This window comes from Stenella coeruleoalba (assembly GCF_951394435.1).
Source record: "Stenella coeruleoalba genome assembly, chromosome: 1".
NCBI lineage: Eukaryota > Metazoa > Chordata > Mammalia > Artiodactyla > Delphinidae > Stenella > Stenella coeruleoalba.
The window spans coordinates 160,470,683-160,483,308 of record NC_137169.1 but is presented as its reverse complement, the minus strand read 5'-3'; the positions used below and the strand labels follow the sequence as shown (position 1 = coordinate 160,483,308).

The following is a 12,626-nucleotide window of genomic DNA, read 5'->3' as shown; positions in this document are numbered from 1 at the left end:
AGAGAAGAATATTGGTGTAGAGCACAAGAATGAAGGGTTTTTGCAAGGGGGTAGTTTCATACTAGACCATGGAATTCATGCTTGGGTAAGGAGGGAAGTGAAGGAGGGTGATGAATCACAAAAAAAGTGGTAATGGCAATGGTTTGGAGGTTTGGGGGGGCTGGGGGGCGGTGATAAGTACCTGAATAGGGATTCCAAGGCAGCGAGCTGGAAAGATAGGAGGTGGTTTCCGGAGTGTGGGTACTTGGAAAAAGATTTTGGAGGTGGTACTGACTGAAAAATGAAGTGAAAAGGTATACACCCTTTACCTCAGGCCCTGCAAAATCTTTAAAAATAAAAATAATTAGCTGAGGTTTAAATTATCTTCTGCCAAAGCGCCAGTCAGCTGGACTGTCTAAAGACTTCTTGTCTTCACCAGCACGCACACAGCCCTGGCAACACGGCGCTATCTCTGCGAACAGAGCTGCCCTCCCTCTGCCACCTGGTTGATAGCGGGCTGCAGGAGATGGTTCACACTTTAGTTTCCTGCAGAGACTGACAAGGCAAAGTCACATATTCTTAGACTTTTCCAGTACTTTATGATTGCATTTTTTCCCTTTAGAGCAACTTCCAAGGTAAGGAAGATAAAAAGTATGTATCCAATGACTAGATGGGGAAGGAAAGGCCCATTCAAGATGTTTTAAGGAATATTTGGGGGGAGGCTCATGGTGTTAGTGATAAATTTGAGAGTGGAATGTAAAAGTCTTGGCCGTAAGGAAGATGCTGTTATTTTAAAGTATTATTACCCTTCCATTCATTCAACAAACGCACCTATTATGTGCCAGTCAACATGCTAGGTCAGTGGTTCCTAAACTTTTTGGTCTCAGGACCCCTTCCTTTATACGCTCTTAAGAATTGTTGAGGACCCCAAAGAACTTTTGCATATGTAAATTATATCTATGGATAATTATTGTTTTAGAACTCAAACCTGAGGAATTAAAAAAATATTTATTTAAAAATAACAAACCCATTACATGTTAACATAAATAACACTTTTTTTTTTTCTTTTTTTTGTGGTACGCGGACATCTCACTGTTGTGGCCTCTCCCGTTGTGGAGCACAGGCTCCGGACACGCAGGCTCAGCGGCCATGGCTCACGGGCCCAGCCGCTCCGCGGCATGTGGGATCTTCCCGGACCGGGGCACGAATCCCTGTCCCCTGCATCGGCAGGCGGACTCTCAACCACTGCGCCACCAGGGAAGCCCCAACATAAATGACACTCTTAATGAAAAAAATTTTTTTCAAAACAAAAAAGTCTAGCAAGAAGAGTGGCATTGTTTTACTTTTTTTTCCAAATGTCTTTAATATCTGTCTGTATAAAAGACATCTAGGATCTCATATCTGCTTTTGAATTCTGTCTGTTGCCAGATCCCATATCATGTGTCCTCTAGAAGGTACATGTCCACTATATACTCATGAGAAAATGCGAGTTAAAAAGGAAAATAGGGGACTTCCCTGGTGGCACAGTGGTTGAGAGTCCACCTGCTGATGCAGGGGACATGGGTTCGTGCCCCGGTCCGGGAAGATCCCACATGCCGCAGAGCGGCTGGGCCCGTGAGCCATGGCCGCTGAGCCTGCGCATCCGGAGCCTGTGCTCCGCAACGGGGGAGGCCACAACAGTGAGAGGCCTGCGTACCTCACAAAAAAAAAAAAAAAAAAGGAAAATAACAGCTTAGTATTATCATGAAAATATTTTTGACCTTGAGGATCCTCTGAAAGGGTCTTAAAATGGGATCCCCAGGGGTGCCCAGACCATACTTTGGGAACTACTGGCATACAGCCCTCAAGGAGCTGAGACCAGCAAGAGAGAAGCATATTTACAGGGATATATAGTGTAGTGCTCTAATCGAGTATAACAATATAATTCTGACTGGGAAGGTCAGCAAAGACTTCAAGAAGGTGTTGCCGTTTAAGTTGGACCTTGAATCATGAGTAGGTATATAACAGAGGAGGTGATGGCTTTCTTGGCTGAGGAACAGCGTGAATAGTGGCATGAAACAAGCCCAGTGTTCCTAGCATATAACCTGCATGAAGGGAAGTTACTGAAGAGAAGGCTGGAAAAGTATAGTGGAAGGACAGACTGTACAGAGCCTTTATTCTGCAGGTGATGGGAAACAACTGTTAGCTGCTACATAACAAATATTAGCTGATGTTTGTGCCCCTACTCTATCTAGGGTAGGCACGATATTAGGAATTTAGTTCACTCACCAACCCACTGAAGCTTTGAGTATTTAATTTGCATACTTGGATCTCTTGGTCTGTTATTAAACTGACTCCTATTATTAATACATTTTTTCTGAAGTTCTGAAGTTCTTAGAATTGTAAATGAGATATTTCCAGAGATATGGATAATAAGATAAAAAGGGGTAAACCACAGAAATCGAGGACCTCTTAGTTTCCTAGAAAGAAGTGGCTGTTCTCTGAACAGTCCCAAGAAAGAGGAGCAGCTGGCCTCCTCTTGGCTCCTAAAAGACCCTACTGCTGTCCCCAGTGCTCAAAACTGCTACACTCCCTCGGTAACAGATACTTGACTTCAGAGGTGTCGATGAAAAAGTTTTAGCAGAAATAAAGAAATGGACTAAGACCAAATTCACAAGAGAGAATCAAATGTAGCAACTAAGATTATGAGACATAATTTTTTCAAAGGATAATGGTCTGTGCTTCCTTCTTTGGGTGTTGTATCCTGTGGTTCTGTGGGCTCAGGATACAAATATGACTTGAATATGACTTGAATGGGAAGTATAAAAGAGAGTAAACAGTTCTGGGGGCTCCGTTTCTTTCCTTCTCTGTGACTTCAGTTTGCCCCACCGAGGGAATTGTCTAACAGGGACACCACCTGAGAAACATGAGTTCACTTTTTTATGAGACATATGTGGGTTGGATGCTGAAAGACCCCAAAGCTAGATCCTAGGTAGAGCTAAACCGTTGGTTAAAAACCCTAAAACCGAGGGGGCAGGAATGCATAATGATTCATTTTTCACTTAGGACTTATTAATCACTCCACATTACTAGTGTTAACACCAGATATGTATCTACACAGCATTTCCCAACTTTTATTACACTAAGATCTTAGGTTGATGATCTACTTAGCACTCAACAACACTGGAACCCCAGTGTTGCCTAGATATATGCAAGGCTAAGGTATCTGTATACACTTGGGTGTGTATTAGGCCGTTAGAAGGCTTCCAGGGAATTCTCCACCTCTTTAAGCCGCTCCCTTTGGCCCAAAGGGCGGGGAGGAGGGGCTGGAGGGGGCGGTTTCCTAGGCGACCGCCGAGCAGCAAGTGCGCACGCGTAGTGCTGGGCCTGGCTGATGCAATCTCCCTCGCGCGAGCTGCGTCTACCGAGAGTAAGGAAGCCGACAGGGACCTGAGCTAGGCCAATCAGAGGCCACAAGGAAGAGTGCGGAAAGGCCCGCCCGCCTGATCCTGCGAGTGACGTTCGGTGGCCCTGAGCTGGTGGCGTAGCCGTCCGCCCTCCTTCGTCTCGTCCGCTTGCTTGGAGGCGTCCTGCTTCGGCGCTGGCCCTGCGGCCATTTTGAGCTTCGCTTCCACCAGCCAGCCGGCCCAGCCCTTCCGGGGTCGCTTAGCTGAGGGGCTTTTCCACGGTCAGTCTCTCCTGGCAAGTCGCCGCCGCCGCCGCCGACGCCGCGGAAGGGCTTCTATCTATGGTGGAGAGGGCTGGAGAGGACTAGGACACCTCCTTTCCGCCAGGATGGATGTCGCCTCGGCCGCCGCGTCCTGTGCCCGCCGTTCCGGACTGTGGTCTGCCGCCCGCGGCCGAAGCCGCTCTCCTCTGTGGCTCTTCTGTTGGCCCGGGGATCGGCCTGGGGCATCAACTCCGCCGCTGGGCAAGGCTGAGACTCTGTAGGCCTTTTGGAGTCCCTCCCGGCCGCCCGCCGCTGAGCTCCGCTTTCCTCCCTCAGAGACTTGCCGAGAACGCGGAGATGGAGCCGGCAGCAGACGCATCGCGGAAACGGGCCGCCCCGCGGGCGGACTCCCGGTTCCGGCTGCCCTTCTTCTTCCCTCGGCGCTCGCGACCAGGCACTTCCAAGTTCCCCGCACCTCCTGCCCCGGAATACTCCGGGGATCTCAAACTGGCTTCTTGTCCCCCGCCTGAGGCTCGGCGCAGCTCGTGGATGCAGCTGCTTTCCCAGCTCTTTGCGCCGCTCCCCGGCTTGCTTCAGAAGCTGCTAATCTGGAGCCAGCTTTTCGGTGGGATGATTCCGACCAGATGGCTAGATTTTGCTGGAGGCTACAGCGTGCTGAGAGCCCTGAGGGCCCGGGAAGAACCCGACGCCCCCACAGCGCCGAAATCTCTGAGTTCGCTGCGGCTAGACCCCTCGGCTGACGCGGCCGCCGTTCCCCTCGATTGGCTAGAGGAGGGCATCCACTGGCAGTGCTCGTCCTCAGATCTAAAATTGGAACTTAAAGCCAAGGGAGGAACTTTGGACTCCGCAGCCCACGCTTTTCCCCTAGAGCAGCAGCTGTGGGGAGTGGAGCTCCAAGCCAATCTGTTCTCCGGCCGGGAACTTGGCCCTTCGCCCTCCGGGCCTCTCAACGTTCAGCGCTTAAGCAGTGCCAACGTCGTCTCCTATTTGCTGAACCCCTCCTATCTGGACTGCCTGCCCCGGGTAGAGCTGAGCTATCAGAGCAGCGTTAGAAGTGGCGAGCTGGTCGATTTCCAGGCGCTGAGCCCAGAAAGCGGCTGCCTGGATGAGGTCCCGTCTCATCCCCAGCCGCTCAACGCGGAGATGGCTTGCGTCTCGTTGCAGGGATGTGCGCCTCTCTCTAGAGAAGGGCTGCCCGAAATCCACCATCTTCGCATGAAGCGGCTGGAGTTCCTTCAGCAGGCCAGCAAGGGCCAAGCGTTACCCACCCCTGACCAAGATCATGGCTACCACAGCCTGGAGGAAGAGCACAGCCTGCTCCGGATGGATCTGAAGCACCGCAGAGATAGTGCAACACAGTGTGTTCCCGCTGCTGGAGCCGTTCCCGGCACCGCTCAGGAACCCACTGAGGAGAAGGTAGAATTGTTGACTAAAGAGGTTCCCCTTGCTTTGGAGAGACAGGGCACCTCGGAAGGCTGTCTATCTTGTGAGGTTCCTACGGAGCAGGAGCCTGGAGAGGACCAAATAAGTGTAATTGACTCCTCAGACATAGACGATGACCTTCCCATTTCTGCCAGGCCAGCCTGTAGCAACAAATTGATAGATTACATTTTGGGAGGTGCAGCCTGTGACCTGGAAACAAGTTCTGATTCAGAAGGTGAGGATTGGGATGACGACGCTGAGGATGATGGTTTTGATAGCGATAGCTCACTCTCAGAATCAGACCTTGAACAAGACTCAGAAGGGCTCCACCTTTGGAACTCTTTCTATAGTGTCGATCCTTATAATCCCCAAAACTTCACAGCAACAATTCAGACTGCTGCCAAAATTCTTCCCAGAGACCCTTCTGACTCAGAGACGGATTTGTCTGAGAAGTCTAATCTAGAAAATCCTCCCTGGACTGCAAGCCTTCCTGAGTCTCCTGACCATAATTCTGGGGAAGAAGATGACTGGGAATCTAGTGCAGATGAAGCAGAGAGTCTCAAACTGTGGAATTCTTTCTGTAATTCCGATGACCCCTACAACCTTCTAAATTTTAAGGCTCCTTTTCAAACATCAGGGAAAAATTGGAAAGGCTGTCGAGCCTCAGAGAGGCCGTCTGAGTCTATTGTGGCCATTTCTGAGTGTCACAGCTTACTTTCCTGTAAGGTACAACTGTCAGGGAGCCGAAAAAGTGAATGTCCAGACTTGGTACAGGGTGGGGTTCTTTCTGGAGCAAGACCCACACATATCCAGAGAAAAAAGGTTTGTTTCTTTCTTTTAACATGCCTGATAATTTGTATTGCCTGTTCTGATGTGGTTAAGGATATCAGCATGACTTTCCTGGAGGCATAATAGTGCATATTTTTGAGGAAAGACTGCAAGCTCATACACTTGGATTGAGAAATGAGCCAGCACCCCCCCCCCCCCCCCCGCCACTTCCCTCATTAGAGTGTTGTTCCTGTCTGAATTGAAGGTGCCATTGTATAGATGTTAGCTCGAAGGTGCTGTTTTCTTTTGGATTGGCAGCTCTGGGCTGTTTTCCTCCAAGCTTAAACTTTGCACTTTTTTTTAAGAAACAGAAAAATTAAACCTTGTGTGTACACGATTTAATTCTAGAGATTGAGAAGGTCCTATTATAGCCATAGAGTTTTAAATGGTAATAAATAAATGGTTTAAATGGTGTTTGCAGACACTTAGTGTTGTAGTTACATGATAACAGTGTCTTCATTCCTGTCCGTTAGAACCCAAAGGGATGATGGTACCAAGTAGCAAGTCATATTTGTCTGGTTCTTTGCCATGAAAGAAAATACTAATTTCAGTATTAAAAACTTTTGGACATTTGGGATTTTGATTGACAGTCAAAAACAATACAGAAAATAGTGTTGCCTTTTCTTGAGAAAGTATTACTAGTTATCATTGGCCAGCTACAGGTTAATAATCATTTGTAACAATGATGGTCATTTATTTGGTTTTCTTGAGTAGTTGCTTCCTATTCCCAGACTAGTCTTAAAACTTCATGGAGCATTTTATTTTACTCTTTCAACACATTGTCAAGTTAACCTTATTTTGGGAGTCTTTTGAATTGCTTTTTTTTTTCTCTATTGTTTATTCAACTGAAGTTATTAATTGGAGAGTGATCCCCCCCAGACACACAGGGTATCTTTTATTGTGAAGGGAAAGTTTCTTCTTTACTTATATTTGGAAAGAGAAAGGTGTAGGTAAATTATTATTGACCTCAGATTCAGCAGAATCAAAGTTTCAAGTGGAAAGAACCATCCACTGTCTCCAAGTGACCAGCTTAATACTTTGAAACTCTTCCAGGGGTAGAAAATGTCCCTAAATGGTGGTAATCTTATGTCTTAGCCATAGAAGCAGAATAAGGCATATTAAAAATTAAATTTCAGTTTACACTTTTGTAAATGCTGTCATCAAAGAGTTTTTCTCTATATTTTTAAAGGGTCCCTGACAAAATGACCTATTTAGTGAATAGATAAGAAGCGAAATGAAGCAATGGAACGAGCACTTGGCATCTGGAGACCTTTGTTCCCCACTCCTGAGTAGTTAGGGCCAAGAGATTTGAGAAGACAGCCAGAGCTAGGAAGTAACTTGACCTCTCATGGCTTTGATTCATTTATTTATCTTATGGAAGTAATAATAATAAGAAGAACTATTGTATGAATTATTGCACGGTTTAAATGAGGTGAGGAGATAAAACTCACAGTTAGTTGCCTTGACTTTAAAATGGTAGCTCTTTCTTGTTCAGGGACCTCAGGCCAATCTCATGCCTCATTTTAGCTTGCTCATTGAATAAGACTGAGATGAGTCAAGTAGCTGTGTCTCAGCTATTACTATGAACTAGAAGCAACATTTATAAAAGATTTTGTCTGCGATATGGTAAAATTATAGCCTTTGACTACATGCCATTCTTTAGGTATACGGGAATAATGGATAGTGCCTACTTCTTAGAATGAGGCTTTCAGATCTGGGAGTTTAAAATGCTTTGTGTCATGGCATAACATTGTGCAGATTGTGGAGCCAGACTCAGGGTTTGAATCCTTACGCACCCATAGAAGCTGTGTGATTTGAACAGGTCAGTTAACCTACCTACCTTGATTTCCTTATCTGTACAATGGAGATGATAGTAATACATACCCCATAGGGTTGATATGATGATGAAGTGAGATAAAAATTGCTAAGTACTTTGAAAAGAGCCTGGCATATGATAACCACTATATAAATGTTTGTTGTTGTTATTTATCTTGGTGACACAATGAGTAACACTAGAATGCAATAACTTTTAAGGTATTACATACCTACTAATTGTCCTCGGGGGCATTCCTTGGCCTGATGTAAAGGGAATGAAAGTAGTAGGTCACGGTGGGATTAGCTGATGTAACTATTGAACGTATTTTAAAACAAGTTTTTACTTTTGGTGTTTGCTAAAAAAGAAAAACTTCTATATTAGAAATTAAGTAGGGATTAAAAGAGACTGTCACTCCATGTGATCATGTATATTGTAATATTCTCAATTTCATGTATATGTAGTGATAGCATATTGAGGAATACAAAGAGGGTTTTTATCTTTACAGTCTCTCTTATAGTAACATAACTTTAAAGATACGTTAATTTTGCTGCAGTTTGTTTATTAAGTAACTCTCTTCCGTATTCTTTTTACAAAAGTAATAATATAAGAATAATACTACATATTTATGATTCAAGAATTGGAAAGCACTGAAAAGTGAAATTTTTTTGGAAAAAGGAAGAATAGAAATAAGTGACGATCTTGTTAAAGCTTTTGTGTTGTAATAAAAGCATTGACTCCAGGAATATATTTCTGAAATACTTTGTTTGGAAACATGTGTCATTTGGAAAAGTATCACAGAATTGATTTCCCTAAAGATTAAAAAAAAGTAAAGATTAATAACATCAGGAGAATTTCACTTACCCATCTGGATTGGGGGTAGTCTGGGGTTGACCGGATAATGGATGCGGGATGGGACTGTGTGTGTGTGTGTTTGTGTGTGTGTTGTGTGTGCGTGTGTGTGTGTGTGTGTGTGAGAGAGAGAGAGAGAGAGAGAGAGAGAGAGAGAGAGAGAGAGAGAAGGAGAAAGAGAAAGGAATTAAAGGGACATTTGCCCACTGTTTTATTCAGGTGCCATCTAGTCAGTTAGAACCCTTCCTTCTTTCCTCCCTCCCTCCCTTTCTTCCTCCCTTCATTCCTTCCTTTTGCTTCTGTTATATTTGAGATTAAAATTAGTCTATATCTTTATAGGTAACCTTCCTTGAAGAAGTTACTGAGTATTATATAAGTGGTGATGAGGATCGAAAAGGACCATGGGAAGAATTTGCACGGGATGGATGCAGATTCCAGAAACGAATTCAAGAAACAGAAGACGCTATTGGATACTGCTTGACATTTGAGCACAGAGAAAAAATGTTTAATAGACTCCAGGAAATGTGCTTCAAAGGACTTAATGTTTTCGAGCAATGTTAAGATGATGTGACAGCCTCTGGCCTTAGCAAACACTACCTCTTACTTGAGAGGTTTCTTTTAAAAACAAAAATTGGCAGCTGTCCTTTGACTTTTTTCTTAGAGGATATGCAACTTGGATCCAGTGACCTAGTTTAGTATATATTTTTTGCAACATATCCCACTCAGAAATGTACAGGTTTGAAGCCAAGCCCTGAAAATGAAGGATGAGATGGTGTGATTTCTAATCCTCCTTTTTTGTTCAGTTGGAGTTGTTTTTGAATGTTGTTTGCTTGCTGAAGTGAAAAGGGGACCTCTTAAGGTGTAATTTTGCACTTTGAAAACTTATTTTCTTGGGAAACAATATTTATAGGGTTTGAAGCCCATTTTTCATTCTAATTTAAATTACGTGTACCTGTCTAAAAACTTTGGGCTCTTTTTTCCCTCTGAACATTCTGAAATTAATGGGCTGTTATGTTTTCTCTATATTTTTTTATTTCAGTAATTTGGCCCTTCTACTTCAAGGCTAAGAAAATAATCTTGTATATACTACCAACTTAAAGTACATTATCTTGTGTCATTGTGGGTTTTTTTCTTTCTTTCTAAAAATGACTGGTTGAAAATATGTGGTGGGTTTTTATTTCTAGATTAAGCTCTACCTAGGATATTTCCAAGAACTGCCACAAAACCTATATGTGCAGTACTTTCTGTTACTTTGGGAAAGCTGCATATTTCTGCCAAATTTTAACATCTGATATACTTAATTTCTGTGCAAACTCTTTTTTGAAGAAGGTTCTGTATATGTTATTATAGTTCCCACTTGGGTGGTTCTTTGTGTCTTCAGTAGGTAGAAATTGTTGTAAAAGACTCCCGAAGTAATAATTGCATCATAGTTGCTTTTAAATTTAAAAGCTTAGAATTTTCCTAGGAAGAAGATAGGAGACATCTCAGAGCAATTTGGTCTTGTTGTATGTGCTCTCAAAAGAAAACCAGTGTTATTAATATGCCTCAGCACCGTCACTTTTAAAACCTGTCGGGATGGCACTGTGAACTTGGAAATGGACAGTTCTTAACTTTCCAGTTTGAAATGTAAAATGTAGACTTCAGTCAATATCCAAGTTTATTGTGTTCTCCTTTTTTAATAGTGAGAGAAGTAATGGCAAGGCCCATAGTTTCAGGAAAGAACTATAGTTTTAACAAACAGAAAGTCTTAATATCTTCAGCCCAAAGTTTACTTTTGTTTTTTTTTTCCACTTGAAAAAAGCTGATATCTTTAATAAACAAAAGTGACAATGTTCATTTTCCAAAGCAGACTGTTTTTGCAGTGACTGATTGCGTTTGGTTTATTTAGCTAGTTCTACATGGTGTGCATTTGTTAGGTTGAGGGAATGTTAACCAACTCCTTAATGGTCTATTTTTGTTTCATGTGCCTCCTGTCACAGGTAATGGAAAACATGAATAGAATAGATGACCTCTTAATTTTGAACTTGTTTCAGAGTGGGGACAAATTTTTCATCAGAAGTGCTTGCAGGGTTACTACCTCAGTTTATAATCTACCTGGTCATTATTTTATTTGTTTGGGTTGCTCTAAGAACTGCCTCTAGTGTTAATATGTATATATATATTCATACTTAAACACACTGAGAGTACAAGTAAAAGTCAGATTTTTGCAGAGCCCTTCTTCAATGTGGTTTGTGCCCCTGCATTTTAGGTAATCACAGGGAATGCATTTATAGAGTCTGGTGTAACAACATGGAAATAAGCTAAGTTTCAAACACCAGCTGTGTCAGTTGGAAAGAAGGTGTCACTTGCCTTGAAAAGAAAACTTTGAAAATGTGTAGGCATTCTTTTAAAACCAGACTGAAGTATACTGTTTTCAGAGACTTAGGTTGTGTTTTGTGTTTCTGAAATCTTGCACCTCTGCATGTATGAAAATAATGGGATATCTTTACATTTACTGGATTTTGGAGAATTATTCCCTTGAGATTCCAGCCTCACTACCAAATACGTAAAAGCTTGGTGAAGAGTTCTCCCATTTACTACCCTCCTTTAAAAGAAGTGATCAGGCGGTGATAAGGACAAAAGGAACCATTTTAAAGTTGGACAAGGGAAGAAACAGAATTCTTACCAGTTTCATTCTGATTCTAGTTGTTAGAACAAAGTTAAACCTTCAGTCTTAAAATCCTTGGAAGTTTTAACTGAACATTTTACACACCTAAAAGTCTTGCGATGGTGCTTTAAGTATCAATGTAGCATATGAAAGGCTTTGTGCAGACAAGTAAAATTTCCTTTTCTGAGTGTTCAAATGTGATAACACCATCTCGTCATCTTTAACTTGAAATCAAAACTATCAGATTTTATTTTTTTATAATTTAAGGAAGGTGAAGTTAGGGGACTAGAAGACATCTAAATTGGCTTCTACAGATCCAGTGATTTAAATGTAACCAGTTTGTTGGGACTTTATAGCTAAAATTATATTTGTGTATATAACTGTTAGCTAATCTGTAAATTGTAATAAATATATTTGCAATTTTTAAATGTTACAAGATATTTTGGTTCAATTTTATATTGTATTTTACATTATTTTCAGTATTACTGAGCAGGATTTCCAGAATTAAATCAGGTGTTTTTGTAGAAGCACTGTAAACTTTAAAGGTGCTGCACAAATTTATGTGGTTTAAAAAGGTTATGTGGGGCTTCCCTGGTGGCGCAGTGGTTGAGAGTCCGCCTGCCGATGCAGGGGGCGCAGGTTCGTGCCCCCGTCCGGGAGGATCCCAGGTGCCATGGAACGGCTGGGCCCATGAGCCATGGCCGCTGAGCCTGCGCTCCGCAACGGGAGAGGCCACAACGGTGAAAGGCCCGCGTACCGCAAAAAAAAAAAAAAGGTTATGTGACATGGAAATTACACCACAACTAACTGAAGTGGAAGGAATGGTAAGGGAATAAATATAATTGTAAACCACATTTTGGTATTAGAAAAAAGAATTTAGTTCTTAGCGTATGAAATGCCCTTCTTAGAGAATGGGGGTTTGATTCTAAAATTGGCCCCAACTATGTATTTCTTCTGCAAAGAAAACAGTAAAATTGTGGGCTTCCCTAGTGGTGCAGTGGTTAAGAATCCTCCTGCCAATGCAGGGGACACAAGTTCAAGCCCTGGGCCGGGAAGACCCCATATGCCACGGAGCAACTGAGCCTGTGCGCCACAACTACTGAGGCCCTCACACCGCCACAACTACTGAGGCCCTCCCACCTGGAGCCCGTCCTCTACAATGAGAGAAGCCACCGCAATGAGAAGCCCATGCACCACAATGAAGACCCAATACAGCCAAAAATAAAAACAAATTTATTTTAAAAAAAAACAACAGTAAAATAGTATTCACAGAAGCAGTAAATTCATATTCTGGGAATAGCATAGTGTTTCTACTAAGTATCAGGGAATTCGGTTTCTTTATTTTGTGCATTAATATTAATGATAACCATGGTATTTGTAAGTCATGATGTTACCTCATGATATTGAATAAATGT

At 42.8% G+C, this 12,626-nt stretch overlaps 1 protein-coding gene across 1 annotated transcript; it reads left to right on the top strand.

The window, feature by feature from the left end:
- Positions 1 to 3,048: 3,048 nt before the first annotated feature.
- Positions 3,049 to 11,720, top strand: PPP1R15B (protein phosphatase 1 regulatory subunit 15B). The gene is given in 3 exon segments (XM_079937686.1): positions 3,049 to 5,893; positions 8,904 to 9,080; positions 9,082 to 11,720. Coding segments are annotated over 3 exon segments (2,367 nt in total). The 5' UTR covers positions 3,049 to 3,757; the 3' UTR covers positions 9,136 to 11,720.
- The last annotated feature ends 906 nt before the right edge of the window (positions 11,721 to 12,626 follow it).